Source organism: Rutilus rutilus (assembly GCF_951802725.1).
Source record: "Rutilus rutilus genome assembly, chromosome: 17".
Lineage (NCBI taxonomy): Eukaryota > Metazoa > Chordata > Actinopteri > Cypriniformes > Leuciscidae > Rutilus > Rutilus rutilus.
The window spans coordinates 21,136,554-21,163,049 of record NC_140230.1 but is presented as its reverse complement, the minus strand read 5'-3'; the positions used below and the strand labels follow the sequence as shown (position 1 = coordinate 21,163,049).

At 38.3% G+C, this 26,496-nt stretch overlaps 1 protein-coding gene across 5 annotated transcripts; it reads left to right on the top strand.

Moving 5' to 3' along the window:
- Positions 1-258: 258 nt before the first annotated feature.
- Positions 259-24,763, top strand: lipeb (lipase, hormone-sensitive b). Of its 5 annotated transcripts, none has more exons than XM_084384931.1 (14): positions 259-423; positions 3,113-3,147; positions 6,552-6,793; positions 7,135-7,419; positions 11,794-11,884; positions 13,290-13,435; positions 13,994-14,179; positions 14,791-14,943; positions 16,956-17,100; positions 18,380-18,607; positions 20,241-20,381; positions 22,206-22,450; positions 23,808-24,068; positions 24,228-24,763. In XM_084384931.1, the coding sequence occupies exons 2-14, from the start codon at positions 3,132-3,134 to the stop codon at positions 24,636-24,638; spliced, it is 2,550 nt and encodes an 849-aa protein (XP_084241057.1). In that variant the 5' UTR covers positions 259-423; positions 3,113-3,131; the 3' UTR covers positions 24,639-24,763. The 5 variants fall into 5 exon arrangements, with proteins under 5 accessions (XP_084241057.1, XP_084241055.1, XP_084241058.1 ...); XM_084384930.1 differs by lacking the exon at positions 259-423 and adding an exon at positions 863-867; XM_084384929.1 differs by lacking the exon at positions 3,113-3,147 and having other exon boundaries at positions 280-423.
- Positions 24,764-26,496: the final 1,733 nt, after the last annotated feature.

Sequence of the window (26,496 nt, the reverse complement as noted above, 5' to 3'; positions counted from 1 at the left end):
CATTATTATTATAAAAAAATAACGAATCCACTAGATACTCAAAGTGATAATTAAATAGTAATACATTAGACTAACTGGGAGAGAGAAAGCTGGGATTTTTTTTTCCTTTTTTCTTTTTGACGTCACACATGTTGTAGGAACGTCACTTGGCTAAAAATGGGCAGCATGTGATGGGCGGTACTAGGAAGAAAGAACTATGTGATAGGTGCTTTGAGGATTCTCTGGCGCGTTATTGGCTATAGATTTGAATGTGGGCGTGGCCGTCAGTAAGGTAGACGGGCTGGGTATATCCAGACAGAACAGAGGTGGGAGGTAATGATTCCTGTTTGAGGAAGATGGCGTCTTCAAAGAAGTCTGGGAGCGGCGTTCTTGAAAAAACAGTAAACAGGAGGCGCTCGTCAAAGCACAAAGAAGTTCCAATAGGTATATTCTCTTTTAATAAACATAACCGCGTTTAAGGGGGAGGGGGGAGCTGTCGCTTGTAAATGACATCCGCGCTCCCGGTTAGATAGTTCCAGAAGTGTCAAAAAGAAGATTAAAATCCGAACGTTTACTGTGTACAGTAATGCAGGACCAAATGTACCACACCGTATGAGTACTGGTATTTCCTTACTAATATGTAAACAGACATTTTGAAATCTCTCAAGAGGCTGTAGCTCTAAACCAACAGGCTTTAATCACGTGTAAACTATTTTGTGTAATGCAATAGGCTAAGTTACATCGCGTGCATCGCTAACTGTAAAACTGTAGCTAGTGTAGTGTATGCATTGATGACATTTCCACGTAAATTGATTACATTGTAATACATTGATATAAACTTTGCTTTCACTGTTCTTAGACAGGAGAGAATATACGTTTGAATGACATGTGAGTACTTGCCTTAACTTTGTTGTAGTTCATCAGGATACTTGACTCATGAATGGTCGAGAATGTGGATTTAAGCTTATAATCACTGTGTATGTAGTAAGTGTAGCCTAGATGTTCTTAAACATTTTCTCTTTAAGATGGTTGTGAAGATATGTTTTGACCTCAATTAAAGGCAACCGTTTTGACTGTTATTAAAAAACCACTGTGGGCTTTCAAATAACCTTTTATTTAACCACACTATTATTGAAATGGTGCAAGGAGTTGAAGTTCCCATGTTCTCTCTGTTGCAACGGCAGAGCGTCACTGGCTGTTTTGTTTCAGGTTTTCACCATAGACCCCTGTCTTGTCCAGAGGATCAGTGTGAGGATTTGCCATCTAAACACACTAAGCCATTTTAACTGAGTTCTCGGATGTGCAGAAGAACAGTATGAAAAGATTTGTAGTCTTGTACATTCATATATTGAACATATCAGGCTGTTCACATTTGGTATAAGTAAGTTGTGTCACTTGCTGCTGTTGTGTTTGGATGAGAGTGAGAGGAAACTCTTCACTGATTTCAGTGCATTGTTTTTCTTTTCCTGTTGAGATGATTTGACTACATTTACAAAATAATCTGGGACAGAGGTCAGCTTCGATCCTTCCATGATTCCTTGCGGCTATTGTAGCTTATGCTAAAAAATAAGCTGAAAAATTCCGATTTGACAGAAACTAATCTCCAGAAATGTACTTTTATAACAAAAATAATGCAGACATTTTGCATTACATGAGCGATGTGACAAAAATGTGTTGTATGTGTATTGTATATATTAAACAATAATTAGGTACATTTCAAATAGTCTACTATTTATATCAAAAGTAGGCCTATGCTTCTATTTTTATGTGTAGCATTTAAATGTACTTCTCATTTCTAGCTAGGTCAGACATAATTTAAACAGACAGAGAACATCCCATGCTATTTTCTTTTGATCTTTTTTGCCCTTTGAAATTGTATAAAGAAGTAATTTCCCCTTAAGAATTGATATAAGATTGGGTCTTTAACATACTCACCTGTGTTATTGCTGCCATGCCATTAAACTTGGTGTATTGAAGTGCATTTATGGTTTGTGAAATGTATAGAGTTCATTAGACAGTTAATATATTCTAAGGAATAATATTGCATATTGTTTATTCAGTTTTTGATTTTGCTTGAAAAAATATAATTGATCGGGATGCATGATGTATCAGTATCATATTTCATTTGCTTTTAGCTTACACCAACCTAGTAAGTTCATCTTTAAAAACACTAATTTAATTTAATTTTCTAACTATTTTTGGTATAAATCCCCTTTTCTTCATTTAAAATGCATTGTGATCGCTAAATTCCGTTGTAGCATTGATGTTTTTATAATTAATTTTAGTATTTCTTATTATTATTTTTAATATCAGCTATAACATAAAACTAGTTTTCTGTATTGACTAATAGTTATCTGTATTCATATCAGTTAGTCCCTATTTATTAAATGTAATCTAATGAAACTAATGCCAACATTGTTTACTATGAGTAGTTTTTTAGTTATTAGTTATTAATGTATTATACAGTGTGACATGCATATTACTGTTTCGCCATATGACGTAGGCTAATACAACCATTGCCAAATGACATAATTGAAGTCGGTATGTAACCCACAACTTTTGGTGTAGCAATGACCAAAAAAAAAAAAAGAACATTTTTAGAGGTCATTGTTTGTGTCTGTCTGTACCAGATTTGAATCGTCCAGTTAGGCTGAAGGTCACTGGCCAGTGTTCATCCCCTGCTTATACAACCAACAGAAACAAAGGTTACTTAGGCATAGGCAATTGTGGGTTTTCATCAGGTAGAGTCTAGTTGGTCTTAGGACACAGTTGGCCTGGATCCTTTTAAACAGCAAACTGTGTGTGTGTGTGTGTGCGCCTGTGGGGCAGTGAGTAATTTGTTTTCATTGTACACTGGGTGAAAAGCCATCTCACCATAACAGAGGGACAGTTGGTATGGGAGAAAATAACAAAGCTGTAAAGGAAGGAGGAGTTCACAAAAAAGAAGAGGGGATGAAATAGAAAGTGACAGAATGTCATGTCGTGATCTGAGGGGACAAACAGGTGGGAGGGAGGGCGATTGCAAGCGTCCAATCGAAACACTCTATCTTACTGTCTTCCCCTTTTGTTTACCTCCCCCTTCCCATGTCTCTATTTCCCTGGCTCCATGGCTGTGCTGGTATTGAGGGGACAGGACGCACAAGGACTCCAGCATGAGTTCAGAAGAGGGTAACGTTCAGATTCTCCAGGGATCAGTCCCTGCATGTTTTTGTGTGTGTTTTTGTGTGTTTTTTTAGGTTGTAGATTGTCACACTTAAGCTCCGCTTTGCTCCCTTGTATCCCTTACAAGTGTCTTGTTGCTGCTCTGCTGTGGGTTGTGTTGTATGCTTTATGGGTAAATTGTATTCATGTATTTTAGCGCAGTGTCACTTAAAAAGCAGGTGTCCTTGCAGTAGTTTGGCATAGCTGGCTAAGCCAGGCTTTGGCTGTAGATATGTTTGGATGAATTGAGAAATACTCTCATTCAGAGTAAGACAACATTGGGTAGGCTTAGTTTTTCTGGATGCAGCTGTTTTCTTTCTTTGTGCTTTGATTGATCCATTGGGATTGTGGTACTAATTGGAATGAACAGTGTTGATTGATAAATGTTCTACTTACCATCTTCTGTCCAACAGTAGCAAATAGGGACGTGCGCAACGACTAATTTAATTTAAATGAAATTAAATACATAAAATAAAGAAATTTTGCAACCGACTAGTCTAACTGTTTCTTACCGCTGCAACCACTCGAGTGTCCGGGTTTGTATACACATGACGAGCGGCAAAACCGCTAGAAAAGCTTGACGTGTACTGACAACTATACATAATTTAAGCGTATTCTCTTCGTTGGGATGATATAGTTTAAAGAAAATAATGTATTAATTTTAAAATGTAACTATAACATGACTGTAATTTAAACGTAGTCGTTGTAAAAATATAAAGGGAAACATTAGGACTAAATGTGCAAAAAAGTCATCTGGCAGCAGCAGTATCGTTTAATTGACTAGTCTCACTCATCCCTTAGCAAATATACTCAATTTTCAGATATTTGCAGCCATTGCAGGAGAAAAAAAATGCCATTCATTGTCAAAGCAAAATAAATTAACACTTTAATCAGGTAGTTATTTTAAAAAAAAGCGGTTATTTCATCAGAGAATCGTGAAAAAAATTCTATTAGAATATTATATATATATCTATATAATATATATATAATATATAATATATAGGGCTATATTGCCCTTAGACTTCCATTGTTAGGGGATTTTTTTACAAATTAGATTAATTAAAATTATTTTCAATTGTAGAGTTTTTATAGATTTGTCGGCCTTTTTCCTTTATAAATGGGTCAAGAGGCTTGAATTCTTATCTGTAGAGTGTTTTCAGGTATCCATGTGTGTGTTTTGCTGTGGTAAACTGGTGCTGGGAAGTCTTTCATTGACTAAAGGGATTGGGTGGTAGGTTCTCTTGTTGCACGTTTCCATAATGAAAAACGTAGATAATCTATGGGCATGAGGTTCATTTAGTCAGGGCTAATAGCTTCTGAACTGAAACCCATCACAGCTGTGAAAGTCATTACAACATGAGCCAAACTAGTTTTACAATAGTTGTTTGATTATATCTCAATGGAAGCAGTTTGAGCAGTGACACAGTAACATGCTTGGTTTCCCATGCAGATTAGGACACTAATCTCTCAGGTCTGGCTACGGCCTTTAGAATAAGGACAGGGTACAGAAATGGAAGAGAAGAAAGGACAATCCTTTTTGAGAGAGGAAGATGTATTGTTTGTTTTTAACAATGAAGGGGAAGAGATCACTGCCAGTTAGAGAGGCACCATGGGATACTTTGTCAGTTGAAAAAGGGAGAGTTTGGAAAGTCAGAGAAGAGAATGACTGGACGTGTGATGGGTGGGGTTATCTGGGGTAAAGGGCAGAAAGGAAAGGGCCAAGGCTGTTTTAAACCCATATGTGCAGCAGATAAGAGGATATCTTGGGAATTCAGCTCTAAATAACACTGGACATGTAATGCATGTAAGAAAATATTGTCTGAACTATTTTTGCATTGACAAAGTAAGGCACTTTGTATTCAGACATTCAAAGTTCTAATCATTTTTGCAGTTTGTAAAAAAAAAAATCTTGCAGTAAACTAATACAAGCTTATGTACGTTTGTCTTTAACTGTTGCTTAGGATATGATTACCCTTAGTTGTGGTGCAATGCCCTATCTTGGATTATATAAACGATTATATATATGATCGTTAAGTGTAAAAAATAATAATGTATTGCTTAAATACAAGATGTATTTGCTTGCATTTGTGTTTTTTTTTTATTAAATCATAAAAAGCTGAAGGTTTGTTTATGGTTCTGCTATTCCTGCATTGCCTGCTGTTGTGAAGTTGCTTGTGGTTCTCTCGGTTGTCAGGTTGCTGAGTGCAACAGATTGACCTAGTCACCTGTATTGTCTGTATCTGGCATGTCAATCTTGATCAGATAAATGTGCATGAGTGTATACAGTGGCTGGCTGATGGCCATCCGTCACTGGTTACTCAGTATTATGTCATGTGATCTTGTCCACAGCTTCTGTCTCCTGTAGCTTGCTGCACTTACTGTTTCTTATTTTCCTGTTGAGAAAACAAGCAACAGTAGTGTCTTCAAGATGAGTGTGTTGTATTGTAATATGTTTGAATAGAGGCTATTAGTCGTGTTGTTGTATGTGTGATAGTGGTAGGACCTATAAGCTAAGTATGTTTTCATAGACACTAGACAGTGAAATTATTTTTTAAAACAGTATTTGTCTTATTTTACAGTAAAAACATTTTAACATCTCTAAAACAATAAATGTACTTAAATTGCTTAAATTTGTTTTTATAGAATATATCTTTATTCCCAATAGGATTTATTTAAAGAAAAAAAAATCTACTGTAATAACATTTATTGATGTTTATACTTAAAACAAGAAAATACACTGCCATTCAAAAGCTTAGAGTTGGTACATTTTATAATGTTTTTGATGCTCACCATGGCTGCTTTTATTTGATAAAAAATACTGTAAAACAGTGATATTGTGAAATATTTTTACACTTTAAAATAACTGTTTTCTATTTGAATATTTTTTTAAATGTAATTTATTCCTTTGATGGCAAAGCTTGATCCTTTTAGCATTATCAGTGTTGTGCTGCTTAATATTTTTGTAGATATCTGTAATACATTCATTTTTTCAGGATTCTTTTAATAAATAGAAAGTTTAAAAGAACAGCATTTCTTTGAAATAGACAATGTTCAAATTAATTAATGTTCAATACAATACAACTTTTGTCAACCATTTCTCTTTCACCACACCAACGATAAAAAACAAAACACACACTGTACAACACAAATGTTAAAACCACCAACACACACACACAAAACAACCATCTCAGGCCATTTAACCTTATCATTTTGCTCTATAAAATGTTTATAACGCTGTTTATAACCACAGTCTGCCCAAATTCTTGGCTTTTGTCTTGAGCTTAACCTCTCTTTATTGGCTTTAAAGTATTTCAGTGTGCGTGCTAATTTGAAGTAATTCTTGTGTCCTCAACGCATCCGATCCCCTTTAGTGATGGACACCAAGGCAGTTTTCACTGCCTTGTTTGACGTGTGTGAAGAAAATGCCGCCTTTTTCTCTGGGGCCACAAAGAGCCAAGCTGGGGATGCAGCTCAGCGCCTGGTGGACGCCATGACCACCATCCAGGAACATGCCCGGAGCCTGGAGCCTGTCATCACTGGATTCGCTGCCATCTACCACCATTTTGACTTTGACCCTCATATCCCTGCCAATGGATATCGCTCCCTTGTTAAGGTGCATTTCTGACTGTGTGTTTAATGATTTTAATGAGTTAGCTTAGGGCAAGAGAAGTCTTTCCTACCTGCCTCTTTCCTCTCCCTGCTGTAAATAGCAACTTCAAGTGCATCATTTTCAGCAGTTAGTCATCACAGGTAACCGTTTACATATTCTGCTTTTGTTAAGCTCATTTCTGCCGAAGGCATGTTTCCTTAGTCCTTCCACGCTTGTCTTTTCTATGACTTTGTTTCTCTCAGTAAGCAGGTTTACATTGCACCTCCTTTCTCCTGCATGATGCATTTGCAAATTTTTACTTGCATACACCTCAATTCATCTCACTCTGTCATCCTCTTCCTTAGGTGGTGCGCTGTTGCCTCCTCCACATCATCCACAAAGGGCGCTATATCACATCCAACAGGCGAAGCATCTTTTTCCGTGCCAGCCACAACGCGGCAGAGATGGAAGCATACTGTAGCGCTCTGTGTCAGCTCAGGGCGCTGCTCTATCTAGCTCAGAGACTGCTTCATGACAACAGTCACGGCAACCTCTTCTTCCAGGAGGAAAGTGGCCTCAGTCAGAGCTTCCTGAGAGAGTACGCCTCCATGCATAAGGGCTGCTTCTATGGCCGCTGTGTTGGATTTCAGGTGTGTTTGTTCAGGAGCGCATAAGCTTGTTTCCATTGGCAAATGATTATCATGTTTCTACAGTTTCTACTGTAATGTAAGGTTGGAATCTCAAGTAATTTCAACAAAACCATTGTTGCTAAATAGATTCGGTTTAATGGAAGAACTAAAACCAAAAAATCGGTTTAAAGATGATTAAGATGGGTTTTTTGCATTTTAATATTTAGACTATACACACACACACACACACACACACACACACACACACACACACACACACACACATACATACATATATATATATATATATATATATATATATATATATACATACATACATACACACACATATATATATATATATATATATATATATATATATATACAGTGAGGAAAATAAGTATTTGAAAGCCTGCTATTTTGCAAGTTCTCCCACTTGGAAATCATGGAGGGGTCTGAAATTGTCATCGTAGGTGCATGTCCACTGTGAGAGACATAATCTAAAAAAAAAAATCCAGAAATCACAATATATGATTTTTTAACTATTTATTTGTATGATACAGCTGCAAATAAGTATTTGAACACCTGTCTATCAGCTAGAATTCTGACCCTCAAAGACCTGTTAGTCTGCCTTTAAAATGTCCACCTCCACTCCATTTATTATCCTAAATTAGATGCACCTGTTTGAGGTCGTTAGCTGCATAAAGACACCTGTCCACCCCATACAATCAGTAAGAATCCAACTACTAACATGGCCAAGACCAAAGAGCTGTCCAAAGACACTAGAGACAAAATTGTACACCTCCACAAGGCTGGAAAGGGCTACGGGGAAATTACCAAGCAGCTTGGTGAAAAAAGGTCCACTGTTGGAGCAATCATTAGAAAATGGAAGAAGCTAAACATGACTGTCAATCTCCCTCGGACTGGGGCTCCATGCAAGATCTCACCTCGTGGGGTCTCAATGATCCTAAGAAAGGTGAGAAATCAGCCCAGAACTACACGGGAGGAGCTGGTCAATAGCCGCGTTTCCACTGTCGGGCCAGGGCCGGGCCAGGGCTTTAAACGGGCCGTGCCGGGCTAATAGCCTCGGGCCATTAGCACCGGGCATGCGTTTCCACTGTCGGGCCAGAAGCTCCACAGCGCCTCACTAAAACACGCCTGTAACACGCCTCTCTGGGACAACGTCACACTAACCCATCATTTCACCAACAAATGGAAGTTTTATCAGAAAACTAATCAGAAATCACTGGAAACAGCGTTGAAAACAAACACGATAAAAGCGGCCGTTTGCTAGCTTTTTTTGTTTGTTTGTTTAGCAGCTACTTGAATATTTAAAACCCAAGCATCGATGTTTTACCACAGGTTTACAATAAAAAGTGATACATTGATCATAATGAATTAATTTATGTAAAAATTGCACATTAGTCACTCATAATAAATTACCGTTAGGTCTATTTCACAAAAGAAAGAGGACACACTTACTTTTTCAGTCGCGTCTGTTTCTTTATCTGGTAACTTAGTTACAGGACATATATCACATTTAAAAAAAAAGATAATTTCTACAAATATATGCCATACGACCTGAGGAGCTTTAGCACTCTCTCGACTCCCATACAGATATTTTCAGTCAGAGAAACAGAGGAAGCTCCCGAAAAAAAAAGTTACTTTATTTTTTGATAGTCCGGTTTAAAGAGACGAGACGTAGGCTATGACAGATAAAATAAAAACATGACTGTGATAGCCTTTATGATTGGTCTGATTTCTTCAAGCGTTCGCTGTTTACTATGGTAACGGCTAGCGCGCATAGTCTTTTGCATCACAAACAGAAGGCATTCAAACATGAACGCGATTTAAATTATTTTATTTTTAAGTCTTAAATGCTGACAGAATCATCCAGCGCTGCCGTCTCCCAACGGTAAACTCCTCCTCTGTTGGTAACCACTCCTCTAGCCCGAGCTGGCCCGCTTTGGCCCAAGGTATTCGACGGGCCAAAAATCCTGGCCGTTGGCCCCGAGTAAGCCCCGATCAAGCCCCGGAAGTGACAGTGGAAACGCGACTGGCCCTGGCACGCACTAGCACGGCCCGGCCCTGGCCCGACAGTGGAAACGCGGCTATTGACCTGAAAAGAGCTGGGACCACCGTTTCCAAGGTTACTGTTGGTAATACACTAAGACGTCATGGTTTGAAATCATGCATGGCACGGAAGGTTCCCCTGCTTAAACCAGCACATGTCAAGGCCCGTCTTAAGTTTGCCAATGACCATTTGGATGATCCAGAGGAGTCATGGGAGAAAGACATGTGGTCAGATGAGACCAAAATGGAACTTTTTGGTCATAATTCCACTAAACGTGTTTGGAGGAAGAAGAATGATGAGTACCATCCCAAGAACACCATCCCTACTGTGAAGCATGGGGGTGGTAGCATCATGCTTTGGGGGTGTTTTTCTGCACATGGGACAGGGCGACTGCACTGTATTAAGGAGAGGATGACCGGGGCCATGTATTGCGAGATTTTGGGGAACAACCTCCTTCCCTCAGTTAGAGCATTGAAGATGGGTCGAGGCTGGGTCTTCCAACATGACAATGACCCGAAGCACACAGCCAGGATAACCAAGGAGTGGCTCTGTAAGAAGCATATCAAGGTTCTGGCGTGGCCTAGCCAGTCTCCAGACCTAAACCCAATAGAGAATCTTTGGAGGGAGCTCAAACTCCGTGTTTCTCAGCGACAACCCAAAAACCTGACTGATCTAGAGAAGATCTGTGTGGAGGAGTGGGCCAAAATCCCTCCTGCAGTGTGTGCAAACCTGGTGAAAAACTACAGGAAACGTTTGACCTCTGTAATTGCAAACAAAGGCTACTGTACCAAATATTAACATTGATTTTCTCAGGTGTTCAAATACTTATTTGCAGCTGTATCATACAAATAAATAGTTAAAAAATCATACATTGTGATTTCTGGATTTTTTTTTTTGTAGATTATGTCTCTCACAGTGGACATGCACCTACGATGACAATTTCAGACCCCTCTATGATTTCTAAGTGGGAGAACTTGCAAAATAGCAGGGTGTTCAAATACTTATTTTCCTCACTGTATACATACATACATACATACATGCATACATATATATATATATACATACACAGTGCTATGCATAAGTTTAGACACCCATGCTAAAGTTGACTAAAAAGAGGAATAAAAAATCATCTTTTGGAAATTGAACTTAATGCCTTAATTAAAAAAATTTGGAAAAATCCAACCTTTAAGGACACCAATTTTCTTTGTGAATGAATAATGTATCGTAAATTAATAAATGTTCTTCCTTAAAATACAGGGTGCATAAGTCTGGACACCCCTATGTTAAATTCCCATAGAGGCAGGCAGATTTTTATTTTTAAAGGCCAGTTACTTCATGGATCCAGGATACTATGCATCCTGATAAAGTTCCCTTGGCCTTTGGAATTAAAATAGCCCCACATCATCACATAGCCTTCACCATACCTAGAGATTGGCATGGTTTTATTTCAGTTAGCCTAATAGCTGATTTGCATTGAGAGATGATCTTATGGAAAGTACTCCATGCCAATCTCTAGGTATGGTGAAGGCTATGTGATGATGTGGGGCTATTTTAATGCATAGTTAATTGCATAGTATCCTGGATCCATGAAGTAACTGGCCTTTAAAAATAAAAATCTGCCTGCCTCTATGGGAATTTAACATAGGGGTGTCCAGACTTATGCACCCTGTATTTTAAGGAAGAACATTTATTAATTTACGATACATTATTCATTCACAAAGAAAATTGGTGTCCTTAAAGGTTGGATTTTTCCTCATTTTTTTAATTAAGGCATTAAGTTCAATTTCCAAAAGATGATTTTTTTATTCCTCTTTTTAGTCAACTTTAGCATGGGTGTCTAAACTTATGCATATATATATACAAAAAGATTCACTGGCTTTCAAAAGTTTGGGTTCAGTAAATTTAAGTCAATTAATGGATGCGTTAAAGGATGCGTTAGATTGATCAACAGTGACAGTAAAGACATTTACAATGTTACAAAAGATTTATATTTCAAATAAATGTTTTTTTTTTTTTTTTTTTTTTACTTTTCTATTGATCCTGAAAAAAAAAAAATTGCGATTTCCTCAAAATTATTGAGCAGCAGCAATATTTTCAACATTGATAATATTAAGAAATGTTTCTTGAGCACCACATCAGCATATTAGAGGGATTTCTGAAGGAGCATGTGACACTAATTGTAATAATATTTCACAATATTACAATTTTTAGTGCATTGCAGCTTTGGTCTATCAAGTAGTATTATTATTATTTTTATATATATTTTCTTCTGCCATATTTTTCATGTTTTATGATGAATATCTTGTTTTCTTTCCTTTTAGTTTACTCCTGCCATCCGTCCATTCCTGCAGTCAATTGCTATTAGCCTGGTTGCCTTTGGAGACAATTACAAGAAGCATCAGTCGGGGATAGGTCAGTATTGCTGTCACATTCAGCCTAGTCTAATAAACCTTCCTTTATGTGCCTCCTGATTTATGGGTACAGGTCACTATTTTACACTACTCTTTGCCAGTGTCTGCACAGCAGGTTTCCCTCTTGTGTTAATTTAGGACACAAAAGTGCAGTTGTATACACTGACCTGCAGAGGCATTCTAATATTGTTTCTTGTGCTGAATGCTGCACTCTAGTGGAGGCAGGAGATATTGCACCACATGGTGAGTAGCTCTCACAGAGGGTGGAATGGATGAGAGAAATTTCTGTCCTTCCCAAACCTGTCATCTATTCTGCTAGTATATTACCTTTTTCCTCTTTAGAGATGATTAGCGCCTGTGCCTACTAGGGGTGGGAATCTTTAGACACCTCCCGATCCAGTCTGGTTCCGATTCTGGGAATCACAATCTGATTTTACCGACTTTAATACAAATTCACAAATAAATTTGATATTCAAATTACTTGTACATTTTGAAATGCAAGTGTATTTAAAAAAACGAGCTGTCTGTTGGTAAATGGGTTTTGTGTATTGAATATATGAATATATATACTGCATTCTAGACGGCATATGTTATGCTTTCGTAGAGCATTTGGAAGAGAAAACCCTAAAATACGTGTACCGAAATGCATTTCTCACAGCACATATCCTGTGCAACGAAGTCCGCGATTGCCCTTGTGTTTCTCTTCAACCCCTTGTATTTCGCTCATGAACCTTAATGCAAGTTTATAGACTTGTTCGATGGTTTTGTGTGTGTGTGTGTGTGTGTGTGATTGGTAGCAAGCAGAATATGGCTCTCTCTTGTGCAGGGGTTCTCAGCTCTGGCCCTCGAGGTCTACTTTCCTGCAGAGTTTAGCTCCAACCTTGATCAAACTCACCTGTCTGTATATTACTAGTAATCCTAAGGAGCTTAGATAGCTTGTTCAGGTGTGGTTGATTCGGGTTGGAGCAAAACTCTGCAGGAAAGAGGATCTCGAGGGCCACAGTTGAGAATCCCTGCTCTAGCGCTCACAAGTGCCATTATAAATATGCAGGGGGAAAAACTAAACTGAATCGATTCTGAAGTTTGAGAAGAGAACCGTGATGCATCTGATAATCATAGTTTTTCCTCCCACCCCTAGTTCCTATGCTGTGCTTCAGCATGAGAGCAAGATCAGTTCTCACTTTAAGTGTCTATTGATGTTTGTAAATATTAAACTAACTGCTCATGCATGTTTTTTCAAGGTAAGATGATTGAGGTCACTATTATTTGTGTGTTTCTGTTTGTCGGAAAACCCACTTTCATTTCTTCCCCCCCCTGTATTACTGTCCAAGTAGGATGCCCTGGTGATATGCTAGTTATGTAGACAGGCATTCATCTAACTGTCTATTTGTCTGTGTTTCTCTCAGGTGTAGCAGCCAGTTCTTTCCTCACCTCTGGGAAGTATGCCATTGACCCTGAACTGAGAGGTCGGGAGTATGAACGCATCACTCAGAACCTGGATGTTCATTTTTGGAAGACATTCTGGAACGTTACAGAGACTGAACTTTTATCAGTTAGTATTAAACATCTGTGTGTTTCAGTTAGGGCATCACAATTAATTGAAAGAAAATTGGTTTGAGATTTGACCTTGTGTTATTTAACCACAAAAAAAAAAAAAAAATGCTGCTTGAAATTAAAGAAATTTTGCCTGAAGCATATTACCACTGTAATAATAAAATTGTAGTCTTCAAAATAATAATGATAATTCAGTATTGCTATTACTAGTAATATATTAATTATATTACATTACATTATATATTTGAACTGGGGTTAAAAAAAAGTGAGTGCAAATTAACACTGGGCCCCAGCTAAATGTGAAATGTAATTAAAGAAGAAATATGAGATACCAATTGTTTATAAGGCAGTTCAAATTGCTTTGACAATATTTGTCAAATATTCCCTTGAGTTATAAAACTCCTTGCACCAATGTCTTTTTAATATACTCAAATCTTTTGCTACAGCTTATCAGATCAGATTATGACCAGTCCAAGTTCTCATAATGCAAAGTTCAATTCACATAGTTGAAAAAGCTTTCTCTCATCTCTCTATCTCGCTTTCTCTCTCTCTCAAGGGTCTGATGTCTATAACGGCCACAACCGTGAAAGTAAATCGAGCTCTTTCTGTGCCCCCAATGCCCTTTGACCTGCCGTTGGTGGCGGATCCCACCAACACAGTGACCGTTTCTCCTCCAGCAGCTCATATCGGCCTGGGGCCTGTGCAGATGAGGTTGATCTCATATGAGCTGAGAGAAGGACAGGTACATACAGTTCATATTGATGTCATTGACCATCTTAATTAGTCTTAAATGATAATCATCTACATTTTTTTCTTCCTCCTCCTCACAGAAGCTAAAGCATGAACTTTTCATTCGAACCATAATTTGACTACTTTGTTCTTCAAAGAGACTCATTTTTCCACTATACATGCTCTTCTCTTGACAATAAATAAATAAATAAGTAACTATGGACAGAAAGCAAGGAATGAATAATGAGGTGTGCTTGGCTAAATAAAGCGGTTAAGCTTTTATCCTTTTATCCCCTTTTATCCTTTACTTAAAGCCCTATAATTCCTGATATACCTCTCTGTGTCATGGGAGGACTTGAATTGGTTGCAATGTAGATGAGTAAGATGTGATGGTGTTTAAAAAGCCTACTTGACTTCTCTTCACACCCTTTGAACTCCTATTGATCCAGCTGAGGCGTAAACTTGTTTAAGAACCATGCGTTTAATTACACGTCTCTTGTCTAAATTAGAGTTTTTGTCTTTGTGTGGGGCACAGAGCTTCAAAGAGATTCAAATGTTCCATAGGTTGCTCTTTATTGTTCTGGTGCTTATAGTCCATTTTATATTTTTATTTTCTGTCTTCAGGACAGTGAGAAATTACTAGCACTGTGTCGCTCGGAAGGGGGCCAGATATCTCTTTCTTTGGGCTTAAAGCCGAAGCGCCACCCCCCTTCCCCATGGCTGGTGTTGCACTTCCACGGAGGAGGCTTTGTGGCTCAGACTTCCAAATCACATGAGGTATCTCTTCGCCTCTTCTGTCCTTACACATCCTATATGCCCCCTTTTTCATCCTACCTTAAATCATGCAGACCTGTTACTTTTAAGTCATCAGGCATATGATTTACACCTGAAAATCGTATAGACTTACTTTAAATCTAGGAAGCAGAATATCATAGAGCCTTCAATAAACAATGAAATAAACATAACTCATGGCATTATTTCTTATTAGATTTAAAATAAATAAATTGGACAGTCCCAGTTTTGATGTCATTTCCACCACAACAATTTCCCCCTTATAATTTTTATTTGTAAAAGAAGTTTTTTTGTTTACTAATGTGACAACAATGTTTTGATATGAAAAATGAGACCAGTGATGTGTGAAGAAAAATCAAGGTAAAGTCACTTAGCAGAATACTTGTGTGTCATTTCAAGCTGTAATTTTGTCAAATGATATTTAGGATAAAAAATATACAAATATTTAGGATACATAAAATGTTAGCTGTGAAATTAACAGTAGCAAAATAAAAGTGTAAAAGGGTTTTATTTAAAGTGGCATATCCAACACAGAATGTAATTAAACAAAGCTTCACTTAAGATGTTGTGGAAATGACACTGTGGTGAGAATTAATTTTTTTCCCTGTGATTCATGTACGTCCACTGTTGGACAATGTTAGTGGACAAATTAAATTATTTTTAAGAAAGGTTATTTTCACAGATGTGTCCATAGTTAAAGAAATACCAAGATGCTACAGTCTACAGAGCATCTTTTACTGTTTGATTTATCCTAAGTGACTTAAGTTTTTCATGGCATATTTATTTGAATTTTGAATACTTTGTCGTCTTTAGACATTGACTGTAGCCACCCAGGATTCCACTTCTATGTCTGATTACTCATTTAGTGGTTTTGATAGTGCCTCATTTATGCAGAGCAGCATCTTGGCAAGCAGTATAACTTAAGATATTGGTCATTTGCATTTGATTGTGTCCCGTGTCTCATGCAAAGTATAAGACTAAGTATCATATTAAAGTATCATATTATCACTGCACTCATGCAAAATTCACACAAATACCTTACCAGCGGCAGCCTGCATTCTTGACACATTGCATTAGCTGCTTGAACGAGCTCCACTCAACAATGGACACGTTGATATGAAATGTAACTGGCAGTCAGAGCAACATGTTGTGACGCCTGTCAGCACGCATCATTCCTTTAAACTACTAAACAAAACTTAGAGTGAGAACAAGTTAAAAAAATACTGAAGTATCTGAGAAGAAATATGCTCTTTCCCTAAGTGTTTTCTCTTAATGCTTGGTGAGGCATGTTTAGACGGATATTCAGGGTGACAGAAGCTACTTGAAATGAACATTTAGTGTTGAGGACCCTAATTCAGGCTCTTTTCAGCGGTTATGTCACACTGAAACCACTTTCTTAAAGCTGGAAACTACAGGAGGTCCGGATTCAGAGAGGAATTAGAAGTGTGAGCTAGGTAAGCAGTTTAGGATTTAGAACTACTTAATTGAGACAGAAGTGAAATAAAGACAATATAAATAGTCGTATGTACTACATTTCAGGATAAAACATACTTCTCGTTCATTAATAATGTACGCTACTATTACAGTTTGAACATACTACATCTAACATGTTGGCAATGGCATTATCATCAATTACAGCCGTGACACTGTTCCCTGCTATATGTATGAATATGACAACCCACCTCATGTGGCCTCATGGGATAATTGTGTCCATTGGATGCACTCTTTAAAATCTTAGTGGAAAATTTTGAATTAAAATTTTACATACTGAATGCTGCATATTTAGACGTGCTGCACATTTGATGTATTGCTTTTCACATACTATCTAGTAAGTAGGTAGCCATATTCAGACTGAAAGTGGGAGAAAGTGGGAGTTGCAAACTAAATGGAGGCAGATCTGAATGCAAGTTTGCAATCTGTTGTGGAATGACATTATGATATAATTTCTAATCCTTAAAAATGTTTTTTATTCTTTTTTTTTCTCTTTTTCTTTCCAGCCATATTTGAAGAGCTGGTCTCAAGACCTGAATGCCCCCATCCTTTCAGTGGACTATTCTCTGGCCCCTGAGGCCCCGTTTCCTCGGGCTTTAGAGGAATGTTTCTATGCCTACTGCTGGGCCATCAAGAACCACAACCTGCTAGGTAAGAGGAATAGCGCCTTCTTTATACTTCCTTATCACATGATATTTGTTTCTTAAAGTCGTGATGAAACGGAAGTAGCAACAGATATTTTTTCCGTTTTGTAACGTACATCTGAGTGTAGCAGAGGTTATCAAAAAAGAAAAATATTGGGCAGGGACTTGGTTTTATCCATCGTTTGTTGATTGGATTTTGGGATGTCGATGTTGCATTGAAAAGTGGAGGCAGATGAACGTGAGCTTGCAGGAGCGGGGTTTAAGCAAACTAAATGATTAGTCTTGCACATCACCAGAGAGAAGTCTTTTGTTTTCACCAGAAGGACTGTTTATGACATTTTGATTAAACATTTAGAGGTCAAAACTTTTTTTTTTTTTTTTACGTGCACGATGAAAATTGATGGGGTGAATTTTCATTGCATGCCCACTTTAAGCCTCCTTTGTATGGTACACAGTTTGTTGGCAGTCGCCAGTCAACCTTTTTTGTCCCAAAAATCTTAATTACACCAGACTGCTGGTGGCACACGTCAAGCATGATTTTTTTCTTTTCCTGGTTGACCTCAATCGGAGGTGATTTTATTCACGACCAATAAAACGGCATTTAGCTTTTACGTGGTCCTTCAGCTTTTATGAGTGCAAAACCTGCACTCCAACCCACATGCGAAAAATGAGTTTCTTATAGAATGTCAGAACACATTTTGCAGAGAAATATTTTATTTTAATAATGTAATCCTGTTCGTTTTATTACCACTTTAATGAAACTGAATACAACATTTATAGTAATTGTATCATCCATATACCAGACTGCTTTTTAAAAATTTTATTTAAATTTTAACTTTTTTTGACATTGTATGATTCAGTCACTTGATTAGTCCTTAAGAAAACTGATTAAGGTACAAGACACGTGAAATTGGCCGACTTGACAATCTGTCATACTGTTGTACTGTGATGGTGTCGAGATCCCACAGGGAACAAAGATGCCTATTGAAACTCAGCTCACACTCGGTCTGATTACAGCAGCGTAAACATATTCATCATTCAGTGCTCTCTCACCTCCGCTATGCATCTCAGGATCATGACGCAGGTCTTGCACTTCTAATAATTCTCTTTTGGTGTGAAAACCACACCACATCAGTGATAAAAATGTGACCTAATTTTAGAATTACTGAGCTTATTTATCTTCTTGATTCTCTAAATAATCTATTTTAATTGATCTATTGCTCGTTACTTCATTTTCTGCTTTGCGCCCCCTTTCTAATTATCCTCTGTGCCCCTCTCTTCCGCAGGTTGGACCGGTGAGCGTGTGTGTTTGGCCGGTGACAGCGCAGGAGGAAACTTGTGTGTGACTGTGTCGATGCGGGCCGCTGCTCACGGCGTGCGCATGCCGGATGGCATCGTCGCTGCTTACCCCGCTACCCTGCTCACCGTGTACGCCTCGCCATCCCGCCTGCTCACCCTCATTGACCCTCTGCTACCCCTCAGTGTGCTCTCACGCTGCCTCAGTGCTTACGCAGGTCAGTCTGGAACCGTAATAGGTTTTTATGGCAAATAGTGCTGTGTTGTGACTCAGGTTATTAGCAAGCTGGAATGGTCAGGGCTGATGCATAATTCATCACTGGTAAAAATGTAGCATATTCACAATTTAGGGAGTGCAGACACCTTAATGATGATGAATGATTTCAACAAGTAAAGTTTAAGTGAAGCCACACACTTCAGGAAATGATTAATAGGTTTGTATTTTGTTATAAATGATTTGATTAGTAGTGTTTTCAATCATAGTAATGATAAAGTCAAATCAATGGCCCAAGGCTTGTATTGTCTTTTCTCTTCAGGTTAAGTGTAGCAATGTTTTCTTTCTGTTATAGTAGTACTGGATACTAGGGGTGTAACGATACTCTCATGTCACGATTCGATACATATTACGATACTGAACTCACGATACGATATTGCGATACTCCAAGATTTATGGTAAAAGGTTAATAAAAAATGTACTGTTGATTAAAATGCAAAATTTGGAATTACATTGGGGGTGTAAATTAATAGGCTTGGCGACGGTGACACCAGAATAAAAATTCATGATTCTGGAGCTGAAAAACAAATTATTTTAGATGAATATGCTTGCACTCTTTCACTGACTAGATATATTTAAAGCCACTTTTTGCTGGTAATATAAGACATTTGGCACTATCAGGACATATTCCCCTACATCAAGATGTTAGGTCTGGCAACTCACCATAGACACGGCTCAATCCGAGGGGCGGGATAAACGGCTGTCTTTCAAATTCCCTCTGCACGCAATAGGACAGCGCTTCAACCAACCAGAGCGTTTTTCCCAACAGCGGAGCTAACGTTAGTTGATAGATTCAGCTTTTGAATCTGGCCGGCAAAACTACGAACACATCTTCCTTTTTTAAGAATGACTTAAGTGCCGTTCTTTGCTCTTTTCTCAAAGAAAAACGTAACTCCAAGTCCTCCAGAGTCGCTGCCAAAGCCGATTCGAAAGACCGTTCTCCAGCAGCAGCCACCATTCTTTGTTTTCAAGTAGCAGGGAACCGTAGCAACTCTGTCGTCATTATGTTAAGCCCACCCCGCCTACTCTGTATACAATGTGATTGGCCTGACCTAATTTTGGTTTTTCCAGCTCGAAAGTCAACGGAGAGTTGCTAGACTACCCTGGCTGCAAAATAAATTTTGCTGCCGCTAGGGTGCGTCTAGATTTCTAGGCTAATATTCCCCCATTGCATTATTAGTAGTTAATGTAGTACTGACACTAAAACTCTGAAAACTTGAATTTTTTCATGCACAGTAATTTTAATTTTGGGTGATTTTTACGCAATGCATATTGTCACGACCCACTATACATATTGTTGTATTTTTGTATTGCAATATATTGTTACACCCCTTTTATTTTTTACAGATTATAATATAAGAATGTCTTAGCATTCGGTTTCTCGCCTTTTTGCTTTTATGAAAGCTCCACAAGATATTTGTGACTTATTTTGAGATATTTTTATTATAAAATGTAATACTGTATATTAATATTATGTTTTAAATTACATTAAAAATTTTTTGTTTATTTTTTTGTTTATATATTGATTGAATCCTACACATTTGTTTTCCCCCTTTGTCCTCCTCTGGTGTGTGTAGGCACAGATCCACAGGTGGAGAAGCAGGTGGAGAAGGTGAGCACTTTGAGCATGGTGAGGAGAGATACTGCCTTGCTGCTCCGAGACTTCAAACAGGGGGCATCCAACTGGATCCATTCTCTGCTGGATAGAGGAACTGCAGGTACATGTATAGGGCTGAAATGGAGCGTATTCTGTTTTAGAGTGTACTCATTGTGCCTAGTGTGTCTAAACGGTATTATCAATATGTCTTTTTATGATAATAATCCCTACACACACTGATGATGATGCCTTTGTAATAGTGCAGCTGGCTAATTATTTGATCTGCTTTAATTAGGTTTAAATTAAGGCACACAAATCCCTCGTAGCACTCTGCTTTGCTTGATATAATTGGCTCCATGGTGATAATAGCCATTTGTTCAGAGCTATATGTGGTAGCTTCTGAACTCATTCTCCAGCTTGTGGTGCGTGACCCACAGATGGTTTTGTGGAAAGTGGTCCTTCTGAGCATGTGCTGAATGGAAGCCCTGATTCAGTCTGTATCTGTCATCTGTTGTTAAAGCATACCTGGAAGGCTAATGTATGCATGGTCCCACAACCCAATTGTCTTTTGTGTCACAATTCCACAATTCCTTCCACTTCTCTCTACAGCAGTATTATGTTTTACTAACTCGGCACCCCTTTGGCCTCAGTGATCTTCCCCATGATATTGCAACAACAGTAGTTCAGCCCCACCTCCCCTGCTTCAGTTGGTTGCCACTAATTATTTTAAAATTGTTATAATTATATTAGAATCCTATACTTTTTTTGTCTATAAGAATGAAAAATAAAACACTAAGCACTAAAAGTATTTTTAAATGCTAAAGGTGAATTTGGGCATCACAATATTACAGAATGAAAAATGTTTTATATTTGCTGAAGATGTTATTAGATGACAGCAAAGGTTCTCTAAATGAGCGAGCACAGTTAAATATGCAATATTGGTGAATTAAAAAATCGCTAATATTTGCCAATAATAGATATGGTACTGATGTTTTGCATTTCCAATTAAGTTATGTCACAAATGCTCACCTCTGACTGTATCTGCATTTCTATTCTTATTTTTATTGTGGTTTTGATTGCATAGTCAAACAGCTGAACTGAAAATGGGCTACTATCAACCCTAGATCTCATATCATTTGAGTTCATTAGCTCTCACAGAGAGAGAAAGAGTAGGGCTGTGCAGGATGTCAATGCAGTGTGGCTAAAAGGCATAATTAGTGTGGTGTCACACACAACACAAAGCATTCTAATTGCCTCATGATGGCCATGAATTCATTATTCACTATACCAGCATAGCTGAGAATAGTTTTTCCACAAGATTATGGCTATGGGCAATACAGCTGTGTTGTGGCTGGTCAGTTGTGTGTGTTAATGTCTGTTTGTATGGCAGTTTGAGGGCCTTAATATTTTCCTGAATGTCTGTTTAATGCCCCACACATGCACTTCACTTCAGACAGTCACATGCCTTACCTCTCTCCCTGGCAACTGTTTCCTCGCCAACAGCCTCCACCAATGTCCAATGAGGGTCTTTGTAATCCCCCACCCCTGTTGCTTAAAATTCCTACTCTGCCCATTTGTACTCCTTTTACATATTTATTTACTTTCTCATTTTGCCTTTCTACATATTTGCATTGAGAAATGTTTCTGGAAGCATATCTGCTCTCTATAAGATTTTGAAGAGGAATTTCCTCTTTTCCAGCTTAGAAATTGCATTGGGAATTCAGGATTTACCTTAGTTTTGTTGGTTTTGTTGTTCCACCATCACATTTTTGGCCTGTTAATATCTAATATGTAGAAATTATCTAACAAAATAATAATGGGAGTGCAACATCAGCCAATATATGTGACTTTAAACATCCACATCACCAGGATGTCCTTGAAATGACATCCATTGTTACTATTACCTCTAAAAACAACCTAAATATCTCTCCTTTTTTCTTTTCAGACTCTGTGAGAAAGAGCGTTTCAGAAGCGTCTCTGACCTCTCCTCACACAGACCCTCCAGTGTCTGCCAAGCTGTCTGAGCACTCCCATGGGAAAGGGTCTATGAAGAGCCAGACTTGCCAGGACTTGGGCACCCATGCTAACAGCAACGTGCAGAAAAATGTCACCGAGACCACCAACCACCTTAGCACCACTACAGCCAACCACAGCTCCATCCTTGACATCACGCTGACACCCGAGAGCAAGGTACAGTTCCTCATCTTGTGCTTTAAAGTGGCTTAATAAAATGTCTGTTTTCACCGTGTTCCTAAAGCTCCCGTGGTGTCGAAGGTCTCTCTTTTACAGATTGCAACAGTGAGTCATATTAATCATCCAGCTGATTTGCATTCTACTAGGGTGCCAATCTCTGCTACACAGCATCCATCAGGCTGTTTTTCATGGCTTTATGAGTATGTGAAACATATGCCAATATTTGTGCTGATTAATTTTGTGCTAGAGTGAGAATGACCTAGCCTTCAACAATTAAACAGTGTTGCTTATATCATAGTCAAACATAACATTTAAATAACAGACAGTCCATTATTTGTAAGAATCTGGTATGTTTGCTGGAGTGCAGCACAGATGTTCGCACACAGTATCAAATTGCCATTGGTGGCAGAAAAACAGGAGTTTGTTATGCCACAATTAGCATCAGAGTCAGAGCTGTGTCAGAACGCAGGCTGTCTAATGCACAGAATTAACTGGCCTCTTAACACTGCCTGTTTTGTAATTGCTTGCGGTAAATTGTTGATCTGGTTATTTTAGTCTGGTACACTATGTGCAAATAAATCGCTTCGCTTTTTTTGATTCTGCACAATTCTTTCACTGTATTCCACTCTGTCCGGCTTAGTGGAGTGAGAAAGGGTAGTGCTGAGAGTTAAGTAGTTGTGCAACTCTGAGAAAGTGCAAAGGATTATGCTGCAATGATGTCACTTGGATTTTTGCATGCCATTGTTAAAGCATGTGTTAAAATCCCACCGAGAATCCCATGATACGATGACGTCAATTGCTGGATTTGAAACGCTATTTTTTACTGCCTGGTTCAAATGAATCATCTCAGCCTCTCCTGAACCCATTCCCCATCTCCGTTCCTCTATATTCCTTATAAATTTCCACTGCCCTATATAAGAAAAGATTTAAAAAATGTATCACAGTTTCAACAAATAAAAACAGCACGACTGTTTTCAACATTGATGATAATAAGAAATGTTTCTTGAGCACCAAATCAGCATATTAGAATGATTTCTGAAGGATCATGTGACACTGAAGACTGGAGTAATGATGCTGAAAATTCAGCTCGGCCATCACAAGAATAAATTACATTTTAAAATAATAATTAAAATTGAATTTTTTTTTACAAATTGTACTAATATATCACAGTATTACTGTTTCTGTATGTGTGATCAAATTCTTTACATAATTTTATAAAAGAAAAAGGAAAAAAACAAGTATGGCCAGTGTGGCCATAATGGAGATGTTTCACTTTGTTCATCTGCCCTGGATGAACCTTGTCGCCTCACGTTCATATCTTATTGACCTCCGTTTACCTCCACCTCTCTCCTAGCCCGAGGATGTGAGTTTCTTCCTTTGCAAAGAAGTGGATCCCTCTGTGTCAGAATCCTTTTCTGCTGTGGCCATTCCGCCCCCTGCTGGTGAGGAGGACTCTGAGACACCCCGGGAGTTTCCAGACGGCTTTGAGCCTCTGCGCTCAGAGCAATTAGCAGAAATGAACGTACAGAGCTCTCCCATCGTCAGAAACCCTTACATGTCCCCCCTTCTGGCTCCAGACAGCATGCTAAAGGGACTACCTCCCATACACATAGTGGTAAGAGTGACCAAAGACTTTTTACAATTGATGAGTTTAAGAAGATGTGCTTGGTACTTAATTTTAGGATGAGAAAATGATTTTAAATGCTTTCACTCCCCTCATAAGCACATGCAGATATTTTATGTCTGAGACTCTTCTTCATCCTCCGTTTCTCAGGCCTGTCATCTGGACCCCATGCTAGACGACTCTGTGATGTTTGCCAAAAGGCTGCGAGATGTCGGTCAGCCAGTGACCCTATGTGTCGTGGATGACCTTCCTCATGGCTTCCTCAGCCTGTCACAGCTCTCTAGGGAGACTCGAGAAGCTGCTAACGTATGCATGGAGCGAATCAAGGATGTCTTCACCATGAAAGACCCTCCGCCAGAGATGCGCAAACACCGCAAATTGGAACGGACCATTCAGAAGCCTTCTTCTACCAAAATAGACCACATTCAACTTTCGCAAGTGACCGTACTGGAGGAGGAGGAGGGGGTATCTGTTGGGGGAGAAGCTTCTGTTGTGGATGAGGAGGGACTTGCTGGCTTTTACCCTCCCACTAAATCTGAATCTGAAAAGATTCCAGCTTAGAATTTTGGACTGGTTTCGTTCTGAATGATACCAAAAAAGAGATACGTAGGCCAGAGTAAGGTCATATTATGTGAATAACACATTATGTGAATGATTATAATGGATAAGAGTATACATAGAAAAATTTAATAATTAAGCAATTATTAAATGATTACTTAAATAAGAGAACATTAAGTATTTAGTTATAGAGAGGAAAAATGAATACACCTCTAGCTTTATTATTCAAATCTAATGGCGTACACATGCACTCCCTTTACATCTATATTACCACTTTGCCTTTTGGTGCATTATACCAGCACAAAAACGAATATCCTGCCTTGTTCTAAAAAAACATCCCAGCACATAACGTCATTATTACAAATGGATGTATTAACCCAAACCTCACTCCTTATAGCACTAAATGTTCTTATACAATAATGAAATGTCTACAAACTGTGATTCAATACTATACCTGTATGTTACAATTTATACTCCGTAGAATGTGTTGCTGCTAGGCATCCTGGGGCTAACTGACGAAAGCATTTATTAATGGTTTAATTTTTTTTCTTTACAGTAGCTTTTGAAATATTTATGACACTAAATTATAATATGGTATTACTGTGTATGTTAATCACCCTTTATTAATCTACCTGCCTCTTGGCACCTAGAGGATGTCCTGTGTGACTAGCGCTTGAATGGGATTTCTGATGCTGCTTTGTCCTCAGAGTTCAATGATTATTAAATTCAATTAATCATGATTGAATTTCCACAAGCGTTCTGTGGAAGGAAAGCTCAAGTTTCATCCAATTTGTGATAGTGTTACTTGTGTTCTGTAGTGTCCAGTCTTGTTATAGTCAAGATAATAGTCTATTTTGCTACTGTCGTGTATTATCTTCGTAATGGCATGGATAATTGTGTTTATTGTATGTGAATGTTTACTTAAAATTGCTAGTTCACCCAAAAATAAAAATTCTGTCATCATCTTCTCACCCTTATGTCGTTTCAAACCTGTATGACTGTTTCTTGAAGACCGTTTCAGCTATTTTTGCTCAAACAATGAAAGCCACTGGGGTCCAAAACAAACCAACATGGGACCCAATTGACTTTCATTGTATGAACGAGAAAAAAAACCCTCAAAATTCTTCTTTTTTTTTTTCTTAACAAAACAATACAAGTCATACAGGTTTGGAATAACACAAGGGTGAGTAAATGATGCCAGAATTTTCTTCTTTTTTTTTGGGATGAATTACATCAAGTCACAAGTGGCGTCGAAATGGCATATTTTGACTCGTTTATATTTGGAAATGGCATATATAATTTGTTTATTATAATCATATAATAATCACATTATTTATCTGTTAGATTAGATTACTTGTCAAAAAGACAAGAATATATATACTGGTTTGAAAACTGGACAAGAGCTTAGAGAGAAAAAAAACCATGGGCTGTACCTCTCCATCACTGCCTTTCCCTCTTAGTCAGCATGTCAGCGCAAGCTTCCATTATTTTTCCATCTCCCTCGTTCCTTCAGTCAGTTTGTTTCCCTCTTGTTCACAGTTGTGTCATCTGTCCCTGTGCATGCTGACCCATTTTGAGCACTCTTTTCAATTCTCACCCAGCCCGTCCTAGAGGTATTTTAAGCAGACTCCCTTTACACCCAGCAACCTTGAGCCAATGAAATCTTTCAGCCTGCACATGTGTGATACATACCGCTGTGATAGCGTGTCTCTATTTGAATCAGGTCTCCTCTCTCTCTGGCACTAATTGACTCTCCGAAACAAACTCGCCAACTTTTGGCACTCCATAAAATGTATTAGTGCTGTATGGGAGATTTGGACCTTTGTGTGCACAGCGTGGCCTGACCTCCCACAGTGTGTTT

What these genes read in the sequence shown, in the direction of transcription:
- lipeb (XM_084384929.1), top strand. Translation starts at nt 336, where the DNA reads ATGGCGTCTTCAAAGAAGTCTGGGAGCGGCGTTCTTGAAAAAACAGTA. An exon ending in GCCGCTGTGTTGGATTTCAG is followed by an intron (nt 7,420 to 11,793) that starts GTGTGTTTGTTC and finishes CTTTCCTTTTAG; the next exon opens with TTTACTCCTGCCATCCGTCC. An exon ending in CAAGAACCACAACCTGCTAG is followed by an intron (nt 17,101 to 18,379) that starts GTAAGAGGAATA and finishes TCTCTTCCGCAG; the next exon opens with GTTGGACCGGTGAGCGTGTG.